This window comes from Pelodiscus sinensis, chromosome 11, assembly GCF_052426305.1.
Source record: "Pelodiscus sinensis isolate ZL-2025 chromosome 11, ASM5242630v1, whole genome shotgun sequence".
NCBI lineage: Eukaryota > Metazoa > Chordata > Testudines > Trionychidae > Pelodiscus > Pelodiscus sinensis.
The window spans coordinates 21,699,703-21,725,532 of NC_143062.1; the positions used below are offsets into that span (position 1 = coordinate 21,699,703).

General features: G+C 40.0%; 1 protein-coding gene across 1 annotated transcript in view; it reads left to right on the plus strand.

Annotated features, from left to right (window-relative positions):
• CACNA1D (calcium voltage-gated channel subunit alpha1 D) overlaps positions 1-25,830 on the plus strand; it is a 363,735-nt gene that overhangs the window by 321,479 nt on the left and 16,426 nt on the right. Inside the window, exons 42-45 of the mRNA XM_089781190.1 lie at positions 21,793-21,909; positions 23,239-23,606; positions 24,011-24,037; positions 25,020-25,169. Coding sequence (XP_089637316.1) covers positions 21,793-21,909; positions 23,239-23,606; positions 24,011-24,037; positions 25,020-25,169 — 662 coding nt within the window. The remainder of the gene's footprint in view (positions 1-21,792; positions 21,910-23,238; positions 23,607-24,010; positions 24,038-25,019; positions 25,170-25,830) is intronic.

The window sequence follows — 25,830 nt, forward strand, 5'->3', positions numbered from 1 at the left end:
ACTTTTTCCATTTCGAGTGTCAAGTGTTAACCTCCAAGCAAAACCATCTATCATTGGATAGTGCTGCAGGCAAACAACAAAATCTAATGGTCAACTGGGTCAAGTGCAGCTGACAAATATAAATAACTGTGTTGATGACATCCAGTTATCACTAGGAGAAAATCATCAATTAGGTCAGTGAAATTTGTGTCAATTTTGGTCTCAAAACTTTTCTCCCGTAGGAAGGCATTCATTTATCTTATACCCTTCTGCTGCCTTTCTGCTATGACACTTATTACACTCCTTCAAATGTAAATTAACCTCATTTTACATACCTAATGCCAAATCGATGCAACATCTCTATTTTGCTACGACACCTGTTTTATGACCCCACTAGCAGATTTACTCAGCATTGCCCAGGCCTTTCAGGGCAGGATCTTGGAGATGGGGGAGTGCAGGAGGCTGGGGGTGAGGAGGGCTCAAGAGTGAGGGTTAGGAGGTGGGAGGGGCTCAGGGTGGGGGTTCTTTCTCCATGTCCCCTAGGGGCCTCTTCTCTCCCTCAGGCCCCCCTGCTCTGTAGGGGCCTGTTGTCTCTTCCCACCCCCCTCAGCCACCAGGAGCCTATTGTCTTTCTCCCAGGACTCCCCTCCCCCAGCCACCGGAGGCCTGTTCTCTCCCCCACAAGTCCCCCTTGCCCTCTGGGGCCTGTTCTCTCCCCGCTCTAGTGCTGCAGCCAAGGGCCGGGAGGCGGGGAAAGGGTTTGGGGCAAAGGGGCTACTTACTGGTGTGTTGGCATGCAAAGTGGCAGAGCAAGAGCTGGCCACACCCTTAGTGGTATGGCTGTCCCATGAACATTCTGCTGGCTAACTGATCTTTGGGCTCACTGCCCCCATTGGCTACTCTCATATCATGTCCCTCCTCTTTGTGGCCCTCCCTTTTCATGTTATGGAAAATTGTCCTTTTCCTGGGGCTCCCAGTTGTCCTGGCACAACCAAACCCTGACCTTGCTTTAAGTTCGGAGAAGCAAAAGCTGCATAACAAATTAGGTGCCCCTAGCTCTTACCGTTTAAGAGGAGTTCTTGAACAAAAGGACAGGCATACAGGCACACAGACAGACCCACTCTACAATATATAGATAGATAGATAGATAGATAGATAGATAGATAGATAGATAGATAGATAGATAGATAGATAGATAGATAGATAGATAGATAGATAGATAGATATATAGATAGATAGATAGATATAGATTATACCCATTGTGTAACTCACATCACCATTTATGCCTCTCCTGAATTTAGCCTAGAGAAATCCATGGGAGCTGCTCCACCTTCTTCTCCACCCACACTCTAAAGCTTTCCTAGTAGGATTGACCTGATACTTAGAAAGCACTCTTCTCCTCTCACTTTCTCATAAATACAGCAGAGCTACTAAACCTTTGGCTGTACAGGCCACGGAGGCCTATAGAATGGCTGGTGTTGGAGAATGTAGCCTTGAAGCCTTTTGAGGGAGCTGCCTACTTGATGAGGAATGTTGATTCTAGCACTAGCCACGTGCTCCTTTTCACCTTGATTTCTGTCTGCTGGAGACAAGCTTTTCACTAGACTAGATCATTAAGTGAAGGATGAACTGCCTTCGCCTGGATGTGGAGATTGCGTAAGTCAGTGGTCCCCAACACGGTGCCCGTGGGCGCCCTGGCACCCGCGGGGGCATTTGTGTGCACTCGCCAAGTGCTCGGGGCTGGCCTGGCCCCAGGCATGTGGCGCATGCATGGTGCCGGAGCCAGCCCCGGGCGCATGGCGCACGGTGAGTGCCGGCCCCGGGAGCACCACGGATTGGCCGCCCGTGCTCTGGGCATACGGTGCTTGGGGCGGGGAGGGCACCGGCCCCGGGTGCGCGGCACTTGGGGAGGGGGGGCGCCGGCCCCGGGCGTGCAGCTAAGGGGGGACCGCACCCCCAGGCGCGCAAGTGTCCCCACCCTCTGGTGCCAGGCAGGCGAACGGCCACGCCCCCTGGTGCCCGGCGACCTCTAATGGTTGAGGACCACTGGCGTAAGTGAAGCATGTGACATTCAGTACTGTACCCTGCCTAAATTCTACTATTGCCACTTCAGACTTTGTATCTGCTTCCTCGCCTCTAGATGATACCCTCTGAAAACAAAAGAAAGATGAATTATTTTATCCCAATGAAGGTGAGCTTTATCTTCCAATCCAGGGCTAGAATAAAGTGCAGCTTTATCCATCTATATCCTCCCTGAATTGTAGATTGTGCTATTATTAACTTATATTGTCAGGATCTCATTGTGCTAGATGCTATTCAAACACGTAGATGAAGGGTATACATTCTACTTTGAAACCAGACACAGCATGTGAGGGTGAGAAAAGGAAGGAAATGGAGTGGACAAGGGTAGGAAAGGTAAGGTCACAATGACATAGGAAGCTATAGCACAATTTGATGGTTTCAAGTCAACTAAAAATGTTAAAAATATTTTCATTAAGTCCTGTCATGAGCCAGTTGTAACTAGACTCCATCCATCCCCAAATCCCTGTCTAAATGCAGAAGGCTTTTGGAAAGAAAGGGGGTCAGAAGAGGAAATAAAGAGACATAAAAAAATGAGGGTATGTCTACACTACAGCACTAATTCGAACTAACTTAATTCGAATTAGTTAATTCGAACTAAGCTAATTCGAACTAGTGCATCTAGACCTAAAAACTAGTTCGAATTAGCGTTTTGCTAATTCGAACTAGCATGTCCACATTGAGTGGACCCTGAACCGAGGTTAAGGATGGCCGGAAGCAGTGCCGGCAGGGCATCAGATTAGGACTTAGAGCGTGGAGCTGCTGTCTCAGGCTAGCCAAGGGCTGTGCTTAAAGGGACCTGACCCCTACCCCGGACAGACAGTTCTCAGGGGTTCCCTGCTCGCTTGTCTACCTCGATGAGGGACAGCAAAGCATAGACTCATAGACTTTAAGGTCAGAAGGGACCATTATGATCTTCTAGTCTGACCCCCTGCACAGTGCAGGCCACAGAATCTCACCCACCCCTCCCAGAATAATCCTCTCACTTATATCTCAGATATTGAAGCCTTCAAATACTTTGAAGACCCCAAGATGCAGAGAATCCTCTAGCTGTGATCTGTACCCCATGCTACAGAGGAAGGCGAAAAACCTCCAGGGCCTCTGCCAATCTACCCTGGAGGAAAATTCCTTCCCAACCCCAAATATGGCGATCAGCTAAACCCTGAGCATGTGGGCAAGACTCATCAGCCAGACACTCCTGGCTTGGAGTGCCCTGAATGCCCACACTTGGCACATCACAGCACTCGGCCATCAGTCCGGCTGCACTTGCCGCAGGCTGCCATCCGGGGGGGGGGGGGCGGGTCAATCGGGGGGCTGCAGGAGAGCTTCCACCCTGAGGAGCCCGCAGAGCCACCCTAGTCCTCCCCATCGGGGGCTCGTACCCCATTCCTCCCTCACCTCCTTCCACTTACCCCTCCCTAGCCCCCCTTCCTGATGTACAAAATAAAGGACACGTGTGTTCAAAAATAGAAACTCTCTTTATTGAACAAAACTCAGGGAGACTGGGAAAAGGAGGTGGGAGAGGGGAAGACAGAGGGTGGGAGAGGGGAGGGCAACTAAAATGATCAGGGGTTTGGAACAGGTCCCTTATGAAGAGAGGCTAAAGAGACTGGGAGTTTTCAGCTTAGAAAAGAGGAGACTGAGAGGGGATATGATAGAGGTCTATAAAAGCATGAGTGGTGTGGAGAGGGTGCATAAAGAAAAGTTCTTCATTAGTTCCCATAATAGAAGGACTAGAGGACAGCAAATGAAATGAATGGGTAGCAGGCTTCAAACTAATAACAGATAGTTCTTCTTCACAAAGCAAATAGTAAACCTGTGGAACTCCTTGCTGAAGGAGGCTGTGAAGGCTAGAACTAGAACAGAGTTTAAAGAGAAGTGAGATCAATTCATGGAGGCTAGGTCCATGGAGTGGTATTAGCCGGGGGATAGAAATGGTGTCCCTGGCCTGTTTTGGAAGGCTGGAGATGGATGGCAAGAGACAAATGGCTTGGTCCATCCCCTCCGGGGTAGGTGGTGTTGGCCGCTGTCGGCAGACAGGCTACTGGGCTAGATGGACCTTTGGTCTGACCCAGTACAGCCGTTCTAAGCTCAGGGCTCAGGGTCAGGGGTCTCACTGGACCACCTTGATTTTCATGCAAACCTGCTCCTGGGTGGCCAGGCTGGCAGCTATCCTGCCCTACACAGCCACTTTCCTGTGCCTAGTGCGGAGGTCGTGGATGAGGTCCACGATCTCCACACTAGACCAGGCGGGCGCCCGCCTCTTGCGGCCCCGGGCAGGCTCCTGGGAGCCGCCAGCCTGGTCCCGGGAAGAGGCGGAGGGCTGGGTGGCAGCGGGTGGCTGGTTTGTGCCGTGCCAGGTGCAGGGTCTGCTGGCTGGGTGCTGGCAGGCTTGCACCTGGCACGGGCACCGTAGCCAGACCGTGCCCCTTTAAGGGTTCAGGGCTGGGAGGGGGGCAGAAGAGTTTCCCTGGTGTTGCCCAGAGTGGCCACCAGGGAAAGCTGGGGAGGGCTAGCCTCCCACTAGTTCGAATTAAGTGGCTACACAGCCCTTAATTCGAACTAGTTAATTTGAACTAGGCGTTAGTCCTCGTAGAATGAGGTTTACCTACTTCGAATTAAGCGCTCCGCTAGTTCGAATTTAGTTCGAACTAGCGGTTTGTATGTGTAGCACCTATCAAAGTTAATTCGAACTAACGGCTGTTAGTTCGAATTAACTTTGTAGTGTAGACATACCCTGAGGGAGCACGAAAGGGATCACAGTTGGGCTCTAGAAGGACTGGAAAAAATTGCTTAGCCACAAGTCAGCAGAAAATGGATTGCCACAGATGTTAGTTACATAACTTTCTGCCAAGCTTCAGGTTCTCAGTTGGTTTTATAATTATGCCTATTATATGCCCCTTAATTATAATATTTAACCCTATGACTAACTCATGAGATTTGAACAGGGCTTACATCTGAGCCTTTTGATTTCATCCAAGTTGCTCTCAGGATTGAATTGTGTAAGATGGCTGTTGGTTTTCTTCTTATGTGAAGCAAATTTTTCTCTGACTGAATGTTTTAAAATTGTTTCCTTTCAACCTTTTCATTGGGTAAAGAAAACTCTCTTGCTCCAGATTTTCTAAATAGCTCACCAGTGTTTAAATTCCACCTTAATATTATCTTGCCATTCTTTATTAGAAAGCCTGTTTACATTTTGAATTTGATTTTCGGGTAGAGAATAACACATTGTATTTCCAATAATACTTACATCGGGTGTTGCATTTGGACAAGTGACTCATCTTTTTCTCTAGAAACATTAAGTGGCATTATGAGGCATGGAACCATGGCTGTAATAGTCATGCTGTTCTGAACTAAAAGGAACGCCAAACACCCCGTGGCTATGTCTACACTGGCGCGCCTCATTTGCCGAGCCTCATTTGCATATCTAATGAGCCGCCATTTTACGAAAGAGGCTCTTGCACCAGAAAGAGTGTCTACACTACCCCTTTTTGCACAAGAAAAACCCTCTTGCGCAATGCTGTTACTCTGATTATTTTCAGGAATAACGGCATTGCGGAAGAGGGTTTTTCTTGCGCAAGAAGGGGCAGTGTAGACGCTCTTTCTGGCACAAGAGCCTCTTCCGCAAAAATGATGGTACATTAAATATGCAAATGAGGCTCGGCAAAATTCCATGCTTAGCCTCATTTGCATATTTCTGGCGCAAGATCGCGCCAGTGTAGTCATAGCCTGTAGGTACAAACCTGGGATCCTCAAGAGTAATACCTCTCTGGATGTTTAAACTTTTTCCAAGTCAGTCTCTCACTTCTCTCTTGCCCAATATAACTTTAAAGATAAAAAAGTTTCTTTGAATTCTGGTATGTCCTTGAACACTATTTCTATTAGCTTCCCAGTAGTCAAACAATAATCACATCAAGTTTTTTCCCATGCAGACATTGCCAGGATAAATAGAAAAAGGAAGGTAGGCCACCTATAGTGATGTGATGCTCAATGGGCTGTCCAGTCTTTAACTTGCAGGGAGCAGTACCTAATCCTTGTATATTAATGGAAGTCACATGCTCAGCTGGTGAGCTCCAGTTTGGGCTGGGCAGGGCAAGTGTATGACAGTATTACTAGTAAATAAGAAATTCCATCAGATAAATCATCTTCCATAAGTCCCTGTCCCAAAAGTGAAGGAGTGGAAACCAGTATAAAAGGTCCTGTAAAAGCTCCACTAGGAGATGTTTTCTGCATCTCTGCAGGGACCCTCCCCCAGGGCAGATTGGATTGTACAATCTCTGCTCTTGGTTCAGCCGGCAGTGGTAATGAAAGAACATACAAGTGACTCCTAAGCAGTATGCAAGGCGGGGCCACATGGAAATGGTCTTTAATGGAAATTATTTACATCAGCTGGGAATTTGGTCCTACAGCCCTCACAATAAAATTCCTATTTTGCAACAATAGGACAAAACACATCAAAGTGCTACTTTTTCTGATCTGTAGTATTGTACCTCTGTATAAAACTCACAAAGATCTCTTCCTTCACTGTCACAGACCTGAATAAAGTGCATCTAAAATAAGTACCATTAGAATCCTGAAATAAAGAAAATAACCTGCTGAATCAGTAATAGAAGACATCCCCAGTTCCTTGCAGAGTGTCCATACATGAACGCCATTACACTGTTCTATGAGCAGGTGCAGTGGCAATCAGGTTTGCCTGCTGTTTGAGGGAGGGGGACCTTATACCTGCTTCAGAATAGGGTGGTTCTGCTTCCTTCTGGCATCCACACCTTTTGGAGCCCTGCCTGCAGCAGCAGACCCAGTATCTTCTATTCCATGAGATTCAAATTGCACCATTGCTGACCTGGCCATTGACACTGGTGCCTATATTTGAAAAGGACCCTAGTTCTTTCAGATGCTGCTGAAGATCCATTGCTGGACCTCTAGTTTCTTCTTTTCTCATATCAAGCCCATATTCTGCTGGATTATGTTTTCTTGCTGGATGATGGTTTCAGACAGAACTCCCATCTCCACCATCATCTAGGATCATTTTGTCTTTATACCTAGAGTCTTCTGCTAGCAGCTGTATCAGACTGTCACCACTAAGCCACCCCTGTGCCCATGACACTTCCAAGTAGAGTAACTAGTTGTGGCTGCTGAACACAGCACCTTTGCATTTTTGAAAAATGTTTAAAATTTTGGAAAGGAGAATATGTACAGCTTGCTCCCTATAATAATGCATCTTCTTTACACATTGTCTCTTGTCTGAAATCTGTTTTCTTATTTCCCATAAATACATGTAGACTAGAATACATAGAATTAGGAAGGCAAGCCATGTGTATAAGGGAGATTGTTCAATCCTCATTGGAGAAGAGAAGAGGTTTTGCTTTGGCGTTTAGTTTTCATTGGAAATGAAATGTATGTCCCTTTAAAAAGGGGGATTCTGGATGTTTCTCTGGCTATAAATGCACCTGTGTGTCATTAGCAATTTCTCTCAGTCATGGAGAGGCAGATTGCTTTGTTGTTTTATAAGAGAAAGCTTGCTTTGCTTTCGTTATCTCAGTTTGTTCCTTGGAGATAGGATTTGCATGCATTCTTGAAAATATTTAATTGAATTATTTTGAAAGTTTGGGGGAATTCTTTTTTTGATTTGGGAACTTTCTGCACCTGGGAAGAGCTAGCTTATATTCTTTACTGACCTCTAAGTTGGTAGAGATTTTAATTACTTAAAAGGAGAGTCCTGATTTGGAATGTCAAACAACTCTTAGATAAAATTATAAACAGCTGTAAACAGACAGATGTCTAGGGAATTTGAACCAAGAGTACAAGTGTTTTGTACATAAAGTTACAGTGCCAGGTGTCTGTAATCAAGAATCTTAATTTAAACAACTTCTATTGACACAGTAAGACCTAGAACAAACAAAACTGGCTATTTGAGGAAATAATAGTCTTTTGTTAAGCTAGTGTGACTGGCTGCCAAAGTAGTTTCTAATGTCACTGTGCACTGATTAGATTCCTCATTGAAAACAATCTTACACTTTTCTTACACTTTTCTATGTGTAAGGGCTACATGACCTGAAGAGAAAGTTAGCTCTTTCACTGCTAGGTTTGGAGTGGGGCCTCTGCATACAATTTTGTGAAAATGAAAACTCATTTCACAATGAGGGAATGCCTTCCAAATGTTTAATATAAAATGTGAGCACACTTGATTCAGAAGTACTATGGAGTGCACTGTGTCTGTGCTTGTTATCAGATCCTCTTGAAATCCCACATGAGATTTTATTAAACACAATTGTTTCTAAAGAATTTTATAGCAGTTGCATACAAGTCAGAGCCTTTACCAGGAATTCTCTATTAATGGGTCCTGATTGTGTCAACAAACCCTGAATCCCAGCTAGAAAAGATTATAGGGTCTGAACTACTTGATTATACTGGATCCATCTTTTTTTCTTTTTCATACACTGACTAAAGTATAAAACAAACAAAAAATGGTGGAGGACCAAACCAAAAAGGAAACCTCTGAACATAAAGAATGTTGCAAAATGAGCCATGAGAGAGAAGTGTAGTTAATATAATTTCTGTTGGGAAGAACATTTCATGTGAGCATGTCTTGTACTTCTGCAGGAAGAAATATTGAGGCAGATAAATTTTAGTGGCTATTCCTAATAAGTTTGTATGTGAGTTTCTGTCTCTAGATAAGGAAACTATTTCTGTGGCCCAATTATGACTTCACAGTATAATTCAGACATCTAACTATATTTAAATCAGTGGAACTAAATAAACAACCTCAATACATTGACACTGTCTTTTTCTCTTCCCAACTGTTCCTCTTAGGGTGTGTCTAGACTACAGGTTTTTTTCAAAAAAAAGTAGCCTTTTTTCTAAAAAACTTCACCTGCATCTAGACTGCTGCCACATTCTTTCAAAAGTAAATCGAAAGAATGCAGCAGTTTTTTTCAACTGCGGAAAACCTCATTTTATGAGGAATAACACCTTTTTTCGAAAGTGCTCTTTTGAAAAAAGGCGCTATGTAATGCAAACTGCTTTTTCGAAAGAGAGCATTCAGACTGCCTGGGTGCTCTCTTTCGAAAAAGCGGCTTGCTTTTTCAAAAGTACTGATTGTAGTCTAGACACTCTTTTTCAAAAGAGGCTTTTTCGAAAGCATCGTTTGAAAAAGCCTCTTTCGAAAGAGGCTTGCAGTCTAGACGTAGCTTTAATGTTTAGCCAGAAGTTAAAACATATATGAGAAGGTCCATAAGAGATAGGAAAAGATATATTGTAGTAATCAAGCTATGTGACAAATAAACAAACCTAGCCATGGGGCAGGAAGGAAGTTCATTTCAAGGAAAAATAACTCCTTTTTTAAGTGCTGTGACTAGGGTTGCCAGATGGCTGAAACAAAAATACCTAACACTGCCCCCCCCCCCCCCAAAAATAAAGCGGGAAAAAATTCTGTTGAAGGGGGAGAGAAAAGGGAGGGAGACCAAAGTTGTTGAGCAAGAAAAGGACTTATTACGCCAAAAAATTTTAAAATAAAACAGCATGTCCCCTTTAAAAGTGAGTGCAGGAATAGGAACAGGGGAGATGTTGAGCCCTAAGACCCAGGGTAAAGCATTGCTTCCCCTAGGTCTTTTGGCCAGCAGCCATTTTGTGCCAGCAACCTGGGGGAAACCAGGTAAGCATGGGGACTGGGGTTAGGGGGCTGAAAATACGGACTGTCCGGGTGAATACCGGACACCTGGCAATCCTATGTACTATAAGTGTCTAGCAGGAAAGATATGTTGTGACAAATGTCTGTATTTAAAGACAAATAAGATTAAAAAACCCGGATCCACAGTGAGTTAAAAAGTTCTCAGGGAAGTTTTTGTTCTGTGGTTTTGAGGGAGGCTCTTATTGCTCCAAGTTCAACATTTGAGTATGGGATTAAAGGAGAGTAGAAGGCTGGGCCTGCAGTCACTATATAAATAGAATACACATGGCTCTTTGATTCTCACCTGCATTCTCATCTTACCTGGAGCCACATGCTTACAAGGGGCTTGCTTTTTTTTTTTAAAAAGGAGGTAGCTAAGTAGGAGAGTACAAATATCTCTTAAGAAGCAGCTATGCTGTATCACAGGCACTCTAGTATTCTGGTGATTTAGAGCCATTTGAGAAAAGAGTAGTGTTTGAATAAATTGAGCATTGTATAAAGGCCTAGCAGTTGCTTCACTCAAGAGGTAAACAGTTACTAAATATTGAGCTCATGTTAGCTATTTTATTTACTTTTATTTGGTTAATTTTGCTCAGCACTTTTCAGCTGAGGATTTTTACCCTGTTTTACAATTAATGAAGTCTCTATGAGGCAGGTAAATAGTTCAGCAGAGCTTAAATAACTGCTCAGAATCATTCAACAGATCCATGTCAGATTTTAGTAATACAGATCCTGATTCCTAATCGCCACCCATGCAATGATTAGACCTGCCACCTGACAATCATATCAAAGAAAATTACTGAGAAGCAGGAGCGGATGTAGGGCAGGGCGAACGGGGCGGCTGCCCCGGGCCCCGCGCTTCAGAAAGCCCCGCGCATGCGCCGTGGCGTCGCTGCACATGCGCATGGCGTCACTGTGCATGCGCCGTGGCAAAGGGGGGGCCCCGCGGAATTACGCTGCCCGGGGCCCCGCAAAACTGTCATCTTCCCCTGCTGAGAAGAATTTCCATATATTTTCAAACACATCATTCTACTGAGACCCAATAATCTAGTTGCAAAATCCTCTAACATCTGGGTGGGAGCACAGTCACCTCCAATCTGTTCAGAAGAAACGTGCAATAAATACAGATATCAGGGATAGGATATGGGTAATTGTCTATTGAGGCAACTGTGAGTGTCTACAAAGCAAGTTAATGTGCAAGGATCTGCTTTTTTAGGAGTCTCACAACTTCATACAAACACCACACCTTACATGCTGGCCACATCTGCCCTTTCTAGCAAAAGGGGAGGAAAAACACACCAGACTCATATCCAACAACATGAGCGGAAGGGAAGCAAACCATGTCCTGATTTTCCTTTTTCCTTCAACCTAGCACTCTGATATATCATAAGGCCAGTCATGTCTATTGCAGCTTCTTTATCATAAATGATAAGCTTTGCCATTTCAGGGTGGTGGTAATCTGTTCTAGGACCCCAGGTGACTGCTATTCAGTTCAAGTGAAATTCATGAGAAAAAGGATGCAGTTCTCTGAGCTAAGGACCTTCCGGATTTTCTATCAGTGTATATATTAGTCCTACTTGAACAAATGCAGAGAAGTGTTTCTCAAGAAGCTGAATTGTTTGGTTGGATGAAAATCTACAAGGAATGATGCTATTTTTGCATGAATATTTAAGCACTGTAGGAAAACTCAGATTTTTAAAATCAGGGAATAAAGACATCTTATTTTATTTGTTTTTCTTTTAGAAAGATATCATGCTTTTCTGGTGGTGTTATTCAATGAGCATTAGAAATTTTATTTATTTATTTTACATGTTCCCCAGTGCTCTTTGGCTCAGTATATGAAAATAGAATGGGTTGATTTATGAGCATCAAAGTTGTGTCTCAGCCTTTGGTGTTTTGAATGGGGTGGGCTTTTAGTTTACCTGCTAATAAGATTTCTAAACAAGTAAGATTTACCGAAGCAGACCAAATACCCCACTCAGTCCCGTCAAGATTATACATTTGACAGTATAGTTAGAGAAATATTCTTCTTGTGTTTAATAACTGGAATAAGAGAAAACACATAATACACAGAAAAAAGTTGGGGATAGACATGAGACCCTACTCCTGGAGAGACGTGTGGTATTAGCGCCTGAATTTCAAGTGACAACTTTAAGCAGTGAAATAAGATTATAGAGAATTCGGTGATCTAATCTCCATATATAAGGAGCTGTGAATCTGATTTTAAGATTAGACAGATTAGGAAATCTATGAACTGGAATCTGAGTTTGATATCTAAATCTCCCTTTAATTCCATAGAATATATTTCTAGCTATGAAACTGTATTTGCTGTTGTCATGATCTTAAGCGAGGAAGATTGCAAAACCCAATAGATTATTGGTGGAAAATTAACTGTATAGCAAGAGGAAGTATTAAGAATCTGACTGAGATTTATCCCAGTTATTCATTGATCTCAAAAAAACAGAAAGAGTATCTGTCATCTACACCAAGTTATTGGCGGAGGAGGGGAGAAACAACCATCAATGTCTTGTCTTATTATTAAAGAATGTTTCTGTGGGTTTTAATAAAAAATAACAATACAGAAATAGCAGCTTCACAGCTAAGGTTAATTCTATAGTTTGGAGAACCTTGAACCTAGTTTATACGATAGTTTTAGTATCTTCTGAATGAACAAACAAGTTGGGATTTATTAACTTTGTTTCCCTAAGTAACACACAACTCTTACATCCCTATATCCTTTCTAGTTAGAGAAATAACACTAAATTCTTTAGGCTGAGAACAAGTACTGTACAACTATCTGAAAGGTTTTTATAACTAGTGGGGGATAGCCTCTGTTCCCCAAGTCTTTTCCTTTCTTTTTTATTCTACAATTAATTTGCCAAGAATTTAAAAGCAAAAAACTCACACCCCTTGAAAAAACAAAATGTGGGCACCCCGACTGCTCTGCAATATGTAGCTAAAAAACACCAATCCTAGAGATGTACTGTTCATGCAATGGAGGTCAATGATACTAGTGCATAAACAGGGTAGTGGACTACAAAAGGATCCTGCTTAGATTCGGCTATGCTAAATGCACAGCAAAACAGCTTGTTTTCCAAATACAGGTAAAGGGAATAGGCACATTTCTTATTTCGAAGTTCTAAATAGGGTATTATAAACTAGGAATACCAGCCCACCATCACCCCATCACCAAAATGGAAAATACTGTTTTATAAACAGTTATATATCTATCAATTCTCTTACCATTTTGGTGAATGTGTATTTAATTAGTAGCACTTCCTGTGCACTAGCCTTAGAAATAGTGCCTCTGCTGAGGATTGCAGTTTGGACTTGTCCAAAGGTAACTTCAGTGTTATTGAAAACCAAATAACATGTTACTTAAAAAAAAAAGTGGGTCTGTATGATTCTGTGACCCCTTAAAGTCAAGTGTTGCAGAAAGAGAATTGTAAAACCTTGATCATAAGCAATAACTTTATTTTTTTAAAGCAATAAATATGAACATTTTGAAATAATTTTTCCATTAATTTAAACATGTCACTGAAAGTACTAACATAATTTAGTGAATTTTGTGGGCTTTAATAAAAATAAAATAATGTAGAGAACATTAACAACATAGAAACATTTTAAAAAAAGAAGTCTCTCTCCCAGGTATGCCTGTTCTCCCTGTCACCCAGCAAGGAATGCTTTTTTCTAGAGACCTGCCATGAACGTGGACCAAGTATCTTGAGAGTGAGTGCCTCCACTGGGTGTTGCCTACTTCTTTCACATTCATCTGCATGCTTGTATGTATGATCTCACCTGGGTTGAGAAGTCAGTACCTCAATTTTAAACAGGCTATTGTTTTAAGTAGTTCCTAGTCTTAGGAATGACTTTAAAAGGTATCTTTGCATTCATTCTTATGGGAGGGAAGGCCATTGCTGCAATCCGAGAGATAAGACAGTGTCTGAAAAGCTATCAAAGATCACAATAGCTCCTGACAAATGAAAACAGTAGAAACATTTTTTATTATGATGTCATGGAAGGTTTGCATATGAAGAGGTATGAAAAGCTGACCCTTGGCCTGAACTCCTCTTTTGGTTATAATGAGCTGCTTGGGCTGCTCTGCTAATGAAGGATACTGAGGAAAGGTACTTTGCACACTGTCTTTCATGGGGTGTGAATCTCATCATACCTGGAACTGAGGGAGAAAAGTTTTCTGCGGGGATGAATTTAGGAAATGCTGAGGAAGGGAGAAAGAGATGACAAGTTCTCAGGGAGGCAAGGAATTAGAAGTCTTTGCACCTTGATTTGATGGCTCCTTAACTCCAAGTGGGTCAGGAGGAAGCCTTCTTCCCTTTTCTCCACATTTGAAATACTTCTGGGAACACTGTCTCCAGGCAGATGGCTATGTCTGGGTGCACTGTTGAACAGTGATTAGCTTAGCTGTTGTTGGATGCAAAGTTTGGTGAGGAAGGGGAGGTCAGCTCTCTCATCAGCTACAAGAGCAGAGATCTTCTGTATGTCCTGCTGTGTGTAAATTCTAGTTTTTACATTTTACTGGAGGATTGCTATTGGTCTGTTAGAATATTTTTCTTTGTTATTTGTCGCTAAATGGCCTTTTCTACAACATCCTGGATTTTGAATGTATTTGTAATAGGAGTGGGTCAATTTGACTAGCTCAAACCTGCCATTAGCTTGTCGTGTCTTGTTCATAGTCATTAAGGGTACAGCTAGACTGCGGGGGGGGGGGGGGATTCGGGATACTGTAGGTATCCCGAAAAATCTCTGCCACATCCAGGGAACGCATTTGCTCTTCTGCTTCTTTTGGGGTTTTCCGACATTTGGCCCAGTCTAGATGGGCCAAATGTTGGAAAAGTCTCTTCCAACAAAAGAATCGGAAAATGCGTAGCACATTTTGTGTATTTTTTTCCGACAAAAACTGGTAGTCTAGCTGTACCCTAACAGTTGCTTCAGGGAACCGGTCATTAGCACAGTAACATTCGGAATGAACTCTGGAAACCCATAGTTTTCAGCTTCCTCTTATAAAATAGTGTAACAAAGTGTAGTGTCACTCAGCCACTTTTCTAGATGACCATTTCACACTATAGGTATGCTTTTATTCTCTGCTATTATAAAAACTCCTAAGAAATTAGACCCTAAAAAATCCTTTAATTGACTTGCTTACAGTGAAATTTTGCATTGGTTATACTACTCCCTTACCAGTTTCTGACAGTATCCTGCATACTCAAATTTACATAAACAACAAATAGTTTATACTGAAGGTGCATAAAACACGTGTGTGTGACAGTCTCTTAGGAACTGCAGTACAGTCAGTCTTAACTATCTTTCTGTAATGATGGAAATTTGTATTGAGCCTAACATGAGTTACAGTGTTTGTAAAATAATGTTTACTGGAGCATAAATAATTTTAATTATTTATATCTAATACTTGGTGTTGGATTCATTCATTTATTCCAATTTCATCAAAGAAGATAATTATTATAGATTATATATATATATATAAACTCAATGCATATTTAAGTGTGTATGTACATGTATATATATATTTTTGTGGGTATATAAAAAATATAGTCAATGTGTGTCATGCAACATACAACGTACGTAAAACACATATTGATATATCAATCTTCAAGGATTTAATCTCAGACATCTTTCAGATTTAACCAACTATGCTGTTTTGTATAAAAATTGTGTAATGCTATGAAAAACTATGGTAAGTTAAGAAAAAAGCCCTAGTGGGCATCAGCTGAAGGGTTAATATGCTGCTTAGTTTAATTGGGCTGTTCTGTTCATATTGTGTTCACAAAAAGGCTTATCTGGAGAGAGCCTGGATTTGACAAAGCACAGAGCACAAAGCCTTTGTATAGTTACAGTGCAGTGCATTGAGCTGGAGGGTTTCAAATAAGATGGGCCCTGTGAAGACAAATAGATCTGGGGAATCAAGACTTGACTACTATGTCTCTTATGTTAACTTCTATAGCGTAGGTCCATTCAGTTATGTTGGTTTTGTGCATGATTTATATTCTATTTGAATTGTTTTGGACTTGAATTTTGCTTAGTACTGACTCAGCTTAAGTATTCAGTGTCACTTTTCAAGTTTTTTTTCCCCAAGTTTGTTTTTTTTCCATTTGCTTTGTGGTGAAATATGCAGGTTTATGAAAAGTATGTTTGTGAAAAATGGTTATTCATAATTTGTATGAACAATTGCATAATTCTGTATTCCTACAGTGTTTTGAGAATTTTAAAATCTAGTAATTTACAATTAATATTTGTAATATATTTCAGATATATTTTACTTAGAGATATATCTAAATAGCTAGTAATTCTATGAAATCTGAGATACTAAACTTAAAAAGGCATTTTAATACTTTATAATGCTTCTATAAAATATATCTCCAAAGGCTATGGGAGTGTGGGTATTATCAAATTTTAATTAATTTAAAATATAAAATGAAAAGTCTTTGTACTAGAGGGTATGATTACAATTTGAAAAAATGTTTAAATTACATCTTTAAAAAAATAACTAGATTATTGCTCAGATACAAGTTTTCTATTTTTATAGAGTGAATATTGTTTTTAGTTGAAATATGAGTTTTTAGGGGAAAAGAATAAAGATTGAACAAGTTACACAAATTGTTTAAAGCAGTGTAAACATTTTATAAAAGTCCAAGTTGTTTAAATATGGGTAGAGTGTCAAGAAATTTCATTGGCTTTGGAGTTTTATAGATATATTGTCATCTTTATATGCAGTACATTTAGATAGGATATGTAAAACAATACTTTAAATGCTTTAACATGTATATGATGTTGAACCTTATATATCTCTGAACTTGAGTAAAAAGAACTAAGTGTAGGATTTGTTAAAATAATCCTTTTTTTTTATTTCAGAGACTCACTGATTTTTTTTAATAATGTTTCAGCTTTATCATGTGTGGTGCTTAAGTATTTTTTTCAAGAATCTTTTAAGCCTGCCTTTGTTTTCCTAGTAATGACTAGCCCAAATTAATATATTTGTTAGATATAAGACAGTTTTTTTTCTATTGAGGGGCTTCCTAACATTAGATCATATCAGCATTTAAAAGAACACACACTATTTCATTTTAATATCTTTTCCAAGAGAGCGGTATAATTTGTCTTTTTTGTCTGTGTTGTTTATCACACAGACTTGGTTTATTAGGGACTTAGGCTGTTGTGAAAAAAACCTGTAGGTGTTATTAGGCTTCATAATAAAGCACAGCTGCACTGAATTATCATGTCAATTTGAGGTCATAATTTTGTGCACTACTGAAAACCTATTGAAGAGACTTCCTTGATTTTATTATTTAATTATGTCATTCATCACACAGCACATATGTCATTGATTTGCCAACAAACAAGCAGACCAATCCAGCGACTTTAAATTATGCCCAGTGGGACATGTAAGGAAGGAAGGTGGGATTAAATTTAGGGCAGAAATCATCTGAATGAATTACTTTTTTGCAACTTTACACCATTATTTCATAATTAATCATGAGACAATTATTGCCATTTGAAATACAATCACATGGCAATCTACCCTCCCAAAAAGCACAGAATAACACATGTTGTCTTGTATCATACCATGAATAATTCAGTGATGAAATTCGATTTCTTAATTATAACATATGTTATCCCTATAGAGACATGCTGGCAAGTGTCTAAAATCGTTGCAAATGTTTTATGATCATTTTAACAATTGTTTGGGTCTGCAGTGTATGCAACAACCAAAATATTAAACATGTTTTGGAAGTGTATAGCTTGGCTACATACAAACCTGTTATACCAGATGCAGAGATCTCTGCACTTTGAAAAAAACAACCAGTGTTAATATTGACCCTGGATTTTAAAGATAAATTGACCAATATATCCAAAGAACTTTCATAAATACCTTAACATTTTTAAATTAGAAAAATCATGTAGCTGATGTCACAAAGGCCTAGTCTATACTTAAGGTACACAACTCAAGGTACGCACAATGTGTGGCTGGAATTGGCTTACTTTTAGCCATGCCTTGGCGGCATCCACACAGGGGGAGGCTCAGGTTCCCTTACTCCTTGCAGAAGAAATACCGGATGCTGGGGGGGCGGACTGCCCTCAGCATTCAATTTATGAGTGTATATTAGACCCACTAAATCGAACGCTAGAAGATCCACCTCTGGAGCATCGATCTACTAGTAAATACAGAGTGGTTTAAGTCAGTAAAGATTTACAGATCAAGGCGCTTACTTGGATGTCAAACTGGTATAAGCAAGAACAGAATCAGACCCAGTTCTTTTGAAATAGCTTGTACGGTACTATGGTTTAAAATGTGTGTTCTGTAAAATACTACAGTACTTATATTAAAATTAGCATTGAATTGGAAAACCTGAGTACCAGATCCTACCTTACTTTAAGGCAAGTTTGTGCTGTTGGAAGCTCACCTATTGTCCCAGGTTTGATCCCTCATTACCAGTGCCTGACTTGGGGCATCATATAATATGTATTTATATGGAAATGATTATTGCTGGAGAAAGTGGAAGGCCTAATGGCAAATACAGGCAGTCTCCGAGTTACGTGGATCCGACTTATGTCGGCTCTGCAGTTACAAACGGGGCTTTTCTCGCCCTGGAGGACGCGAGCAGCGGGACGCCCAGATGTGCCGCTGTCCCGCTGCCCGCGTCCTCCGAGGCTTTGCTCCACGTCTCCCTGGTCTGCTGGGGGAGCTCCCTCCCCCCAGCAGACCAGGGAGACGTGGAGCAAAGCCGCGGAGGATGCGGGCGGGACCGCGGTGCGTCTCGGCGGTCCCGCCACCCGCGTCTCTCTGGTCTGCTGGGGGGGGGGCGCGCAGCTAGTGCACCCTCCCCCCCCCCCCCAGCAGACCAGGCTTTTCTCGCCGAAGAGGCCTGGGGTAGAGCAGCTGGGGCGCTGCCAGGTTGGTCCCGCAGCACCTCTCCTCAGAGCTACTGAACCAACCGGCAGCACCCCAGCTGCTCTGTCCCAGGCGTCCAAATTCAGCTGCTGTAGAAACTGATCAGCGGCTGATTCCAGGAAGCCCAGGGCAGAGCAACTCTGCCTCGGGCTTCCTGTAGTCAGCCGCTGATCAGTTTCAGCAGCAGCTGAATCTGGACGCCAGTTCCGACTTGCATACAAATTCAACTTAAGAACAAACCTACAGTCCCTATCTTGTACATAACCCGGGGACTGCCTGTACTAGTTATTGGGTATAGACCAATGACTAAGGAAATCCAGGAAGTAAGTGGAAAATGTATGTGAAAGTATCTGGGATTATGTTATTATTGGCATGGATATTCCTTTTGCTTGACAGCTGTACTTTTTGATAGCCAGATATGTGCAGTATCCTCCTAAATTTTGGTCCAGATGACTTAAATCCTATTCCTTTATTGCCAGGCCCGAAATACTGCATTTCCACTGCTTGTAGATATATGGAAAATTCTGCACCTCACTGAAAACGTTGATGCATAGCTCTGTGGGGTTTTTACATAGCTTACTATGGAGAGGGTTACATTAATGATGTGAAAGAAAACAGTGAAATCATACACAGCAGAGATCCATTGGCACCAAATGGAGAAGCATCTGTTGTTCCCACTCATACTAGATATTGAAATCAACAGTACAAGTCATAGTCTGGCTATGTGGCTGCCTCCATCAAAGCTTGTGGTTTGTGGAAGGGATAATCTATCCTATGTAACACCTGATTAGTTCCTCTCAGTTTAGACATTATTTTACATCAACATGTTTACCTTTAGTTTTCCTCTTTTATTTAGCATATGGTCATGGTACTAGAGTAACCTAATAGTTTGTAGTGTTCTTTGAGTTGAAATATGCTTTTCAAGTAGAAGTTGTTACTGTATTTTATTTTAAAGTTGACATCTTGGTCCTATATTCTATGTTCCTTCACCATCCATAGTATCAGAAGCTACCTCTCCATACTACAATTTTTCTATCTGTTGAGCCTCTTGAAAATATAAAGTAGCTACATCCTTCAATATTGTTATTTTACACCATTTATTATATAACTGCATTGATCATTATTACCTGAGTGTAGGGTTCTGTGATCCCTTAGCTCAAATTCATTTTAAACTCCTCTGCAGTTCATTGAGGTATACAACATTGGGTGGAAAACAGAAGCAAGAGAAAAGTGAAATGGTGGGTGAATCTTGACCTATTCTGTTTTGGTCATGTTAATTTTATAGAAAATACTTTAAAAGTAAATAAAATGAGACAAAGCCAAAAACAGAATGTTTCATAGAACAAAAAAGAGCCATGATCAAAATGCATCTCTGAGCTACATAATGAAATTATAAAAGATTCATGTAATGAAATTGATCTACATTGCCTTGACATTTACAGGTCAAACATGTCTTCTCACAGTTCTACCAACTTTTGAAAGATACGCACATTTATTCTTATTTTTTACAGCTGTATTTAAACTATTTGCAGTAGAATATCAATGATATCTACTAATGGCCTGGAGATACATGTGAATTGCTGACTCTTCTGTTTTGAAAATTGAGCATTAATTATTTGTGGTACTTCACTGTACTGTTCAATATATGATGTGTTTTCAAAAAGTTATGATGTCTTAGTGATATGAGACCTTGTTGGAGCCCTTGGCAATTAAACTACTCCAAAAATTGGGAGATAGGACAATAGTTTTGTATTGTGTACAAATTCAGGCTGGGGGTGGGGGGAAAACCTTAAGAAAATTTTGTCCAGTTATGACATGGTTCTTAAATTGGTTTGTCCAAGACGAAAATATAGTAGCTTCAATTTTTGTAGCCAGCATAATTAGCCACATGTAATCTTCCTAAAGAGAAATTGAAAGGAATATGAAATAGAATTTAGTACAGTAGTGGACTAAGTGGGAAAGTCATCCATGTCTTCTGTAGTCTGATGGTAAGAAAGAAATTGCGATAGGAAGCCATTGTTTTCTTTTCAACTTCTGATCACAGCAATGAGGATTCTTAAGTTAGGTTTTTAGGACTATCTTCTGGACAATAAATAATCACATTTTACCAGCACAGACTGCATTGGTTGTTTTGGATAGCCAGACAATGGTATTTTTCCTAACATATACTAACAAAGGGTTGATGAGCACAATTTTAAGGTGCATTTATTAAACAGGAAAAAGCTATGCTAAAAATCATGTTAAAAGATCTTTCTGCACAAAGGCACTATTTCCTTTGCATTGAGTATGATGTCTCCTTGTTTTGTGGAATATAAGTCCAATTATTTATTTATTTTATGTATTACATTTTCTATTAAAGGAGTTTGCCACTGTACAACTTGAACGCCATAATGGTTTAACTTCATCATCATTAGCATCTGATCTTCCTCTCTGTTCCTCAGTCTCTTTCAGATCTTTTCTAATCCTGTTACTACTATAGTAATTAGGCTTCTTGAAGGGAAGTCAAGGCTGCAAACAACTTTTGGAGCATGCCATTCTTTGGAATGAAATGCTTTTCTTGTCAAAGTACATTTTATTAAGAGCGTATTGATTTTCATAGTTGTTGGTGTTCTGCAGCAGATTGGTTATTATGCCCATGAATAATGCACTAAGGGCAGATCGAATGCCCACTGTAGTCAGTGGGAGTTTCTCCATTGACTTCAATGGACTTTGGGTTGGTTCCCATACTAAGATAAAAAGGAAATATTGGATTCATTGGATTCAGATGGGTAGCTGTGTTAGTCTGTAACTTTAAAAGCAACTTTTTACAAATAACAAGTAGACCTGTGGCATCTTAGAGACTAATAAATACATAGAGTATCATGTGCTTTCGTGGGCAAAACCTACTTCTTCAGATGAGATGATCTTAAGTGATGATCTTGGATTTGTTGGTGTTGCACTGGTGTAAGTCTGGGGCTAATGTCAGTGGACAAAGACTATATAGGCTTAGTTCTTTAAAGTAGCACCTAGTAATTACATTTATAGCAAGATTTATAGATTCTAACTTGACAAATGGACTGTTCTTTTAATAACGGCTTATGATTTAATTAAGTAAAGGAAACTATATTACTAATGTATTATGATATTTTCATTGATTTAGGCAGGACTAAGGACTCTTCATGACATTGGCCCTGAAATTCGTCGAGCTATATCCTGTGACTTGCAAGATGATGAACCTGAGGAACATAATCATGAGGAAGAGGAAGATATTTATAAAGTAATTCCTGAGAAAGTAACCACATACAAGATTGCCTTATTATCTGTTTTTATGTTTATAGAAGGAACACTTGGGCTGCGTCTAGACTAGCATGATTTTCCACAAATGCTTTTAACGGAAAAGTTTTTCCATTAAAAGCATTTGAGGAAAAGAGTGTCTAGATTGACACAGACGCTTTTGCGCAAAAGCACTTTTTGTGGAAAAGCGTCCGTGCCAATTTAGATGTGGTTTTGTACAAGAAAGCCCCGATCGCCATTTTCGCCATCGGGGTTTTTTTGCGTAAAACAGTTTTTACCTGTCTACACTGGCCCTCTTGCGCAAAAGCATTTGTGCAAGAGGGCTTATCCCTGAGCGGGAGCATCATAGTAATTGCGCAAGGACACTGACAATCTTACATTAGATCGTCAGTGTTCTTGCGCAAATTCAAGCAGCCAGTGTAGACAGCTGTCAAGTTTTTCCGCAAAAGCAGGTGCTTTTGCGGAAAAACTTGCCAGTCTAGACGCAGCCTTGGACTGCACATACTAGAATATGTTAAATGATTATGCAAATATATGGACAAAACCCAGTGTTAACAAAAGGACAAATTTTATCCCATTCAGAAGTTAACTGAAATATTTTTCCTGTTGATGACAAAAGTAAGGAGAAGTTGCATGTCCACAATTTCAAGTTCTGTTAGGCCAATGAGGGAGCAAATTCTAGCATCAAAGTCTATGTGCTACCCATTCTACCCTAGAAGTCCAAATCAAGTGTAAGTATCACAGCTGATCTCAGGTGTTATAGTGGTAGATAGGAAAATAGATGGATTCTTACATAGCCAAGCCCCAGACTAAGACATCATAGTTTAAAATCAGCACCTTGAATTGCACATAAAAGCCAATTGGAAGGCTTAGAATACTACAGATAAAATACCAACTATTATGGCAGACACTTGTCCTTAAGGGGGAAGCTACTTTCTACATTGGATGCTCCTTCTGAGTCGTCTTCTGGGCGCCCATTTAAAGCATGCTACAGTTGTCTAGTCTGGAGTGCTAAAAGCAATAAATGTGGTAAGTTCCACATCCAAGAAACAGGTTCTCAGATATAGCTAACAAGCAAGTATGTGTGTGTTTCTGCAAAAAGGAATGTTGGGTTCTGTCACTGTTTATGGGGTCATGTTTTTAATTGCTCATTAATATTTGGAAGGCTGTTCTATATTTAAATATATGAACATTTTAAATGTTTACAAATTTTAGCACAAATGTTTATTTGTGCAAAAATGCGTTCAAGAAATACATTATTTCTTTTAGCCCATTTAAAAAAATGTCATGTGTCTTATTTTTTTTTAAACAGAGGAATGGTGCCCTGTTTGGAAACCATATAAATCATGTTAGCAGTGATAGGAGAGATTCTTTTCAACAGATCAATACCACACATCGTCCCCTGCATGTCCAACGGCCTTCAATTCCATCTGCAAGTGATACTGAGAAAAACATATACCACCAGACCTCAAATTCTGTATTCCATAACCATCATAATCACAATTCAATAGGAAAGCATGTTCCAAACTCAACAAATGCGAATCTCAATAATGCCAATATGTCCAAAGTTGCTAATGGAAGGCACCCAAACATTGGAAATCATGAGCACAGATCTGAAAATGGATACCATTCATACTCCAAAGCTGATAATGGGAGGCATAGAAGATCAAACAGTAAAAGGTAAACTTTTAGATATTTGTGTATAAAAAAATAAACACACTAAGAAAGAGCAGTAATTTAAAATAGTGTAGTGCTACTCCAAAACTTATATTGTGCTACTTAAAATAAACAGTTCTTGATGTATTAGATAACAAGGATGGTGGTAGAGGTAGTGGTAGCTTTCATTTTTCTTTTCTAGTGTATTGAGAAATATTTATAATTTAATAATATATTTAACACAGCAGTCCATATAATCTAGTAATACGTGGTCTCAAAGTGTTAAATTATTGTGGTTATTTTAAAACAAATCCATTGGACTGTCATAGCATAGAATGAGGGCAGTCACCATTAATAGTGAATTTCTGAAAATTATTTTGCTTGATATAAAAATGTTGTCTCCATATTTTTATGGCTTTCCTGGATAGAACACGCTATTATGAAACTTATGTTAGGTAAGTAATTATTGTTTATGACATATATTTACATTGTGAAATAACCTTAAAAGCTCCCAGTAGTTTTTTACAATGAAAAAAATAATAAAATAGCCAGCATTAACTGGACTCAAAGTTAGACTACCTCAAGTGTGGAATAAAAAGGTACACAATTATTACAAATTTGTGATGATTATATGGGACTAATTTTGGCCTGTGTGTCCAACATGGTCTGATTGAAGTTCAAGACTAGTAGAGAACTTGATCCTGCATTATTAAACTTGAGCAGGAGGTTTGGCAGTGACGTCAGTGGATATAGGACCCTGCCCGAAGCATAGTTTCTGTTTTAAAAATGTCAAATTAATCCTATTTCCCTTAGAGTTTAGGAGATTAAAAAGTATGCAATGTTAAAGATATTGTTGTAAGAATTATTTAATGATAGCTAATGATATTCATTTTTATGGGAAAGGAAAAGATAACTCATTTAGTGTCTCATGAATGTTAGAGGTCAGTCAGAGGGCAGCTCCTGAAAAGAGTCTCTTAATCTAGTAGTTTTTATATCTAGAACTTGTACAACTGTTTTCACACTTCGCTTTGAAAGACTTCACTAAATGCTCTTTTATATTTTGCCCACTGGCAAATTTTAGGTATTTGAGAAACTTTTTCACACATGTACTGTATACTTCCAGCTTGAAAGACTGATTTAAATGTGCTTGACTTTGCTAACTACTCAATGGAACTGCAGAAGCATAGTAAGTCTACTATACTTCTTGGGCCCTGCAATTGCAGAAGCAGTAAGATTAGCCCCTTAAAACAGAGAAGCAAGGACAGAATACCCATGTACCCATCTGAAGTCCAATGGGAGTTAGTAAAGTATCAATCCACCTACAAGAGAACTAGTATGCCAGTCTTTTTTTTTAAGCTGTGGTAAAAGTGCAGGTTTAAATATAACAATTAAGGATAAAGTATAGTGAAATCCCAATCCACTGTGTACCAACTCTAGGTCAGACTCTGGTGATGGGCATCTACCAACTATTTGCCGTGAAGAGCATGAAGTTCGGGATTACTGCAATGATGATCATTATTTGGGAGAGCAGGAATATTTTAGTGGAGAAGAGTATTATGAAGAAGACTACATGTTGTCCGGAAGCAGGTGAGATCATTAGTCATAACTACAGAAAAGTTAATAAATTATGTACATACACCTAGAGTTACATTAAACACACTTTATACCTTAAAATATCACGGATCATTTTTAGGGAAATAGAACAACAGTCAATAAGAATACAAAATATACTCAAGCACATTTCATGTTTGGATATGAAATGAGACCCCAGCAAATCCCTAGTACGTAATTCTAGAGAAGCAACAAAGGAACTTAATACATTTGGACAGTGAGAAACTCTACAGTTCAAAGTCAAATAAGGCCCTACATTTACTGAGGGAAAACATGAACACTACTGGAGATAAGGCCTGTGCCTGCTCCAGTGAAGTGAGTGATATAACTCCAGCTAACTTCAGTGGCAGCCAGATCACCCTGACTTTTAATGGAACCATCAGATTTTAATGCTGATTTATTTGATTCAATAATCTCAGCAGAAGGAAGGATGATAATGAGACAAGTAAACTATATGACTACATATAGTATTAATATGATCAAATAAAGTACAAGAACAACCTCCATTTAACAGTTCTCATTGCATCACCTTTTTCTATGTACCTGGTACAACCAGTTAATACTGTGGTTTCTACCCTTGCCTTTACATACCACTGTATTATAAATATTTAGTATTACACCCAAGTCATGTCTTTCA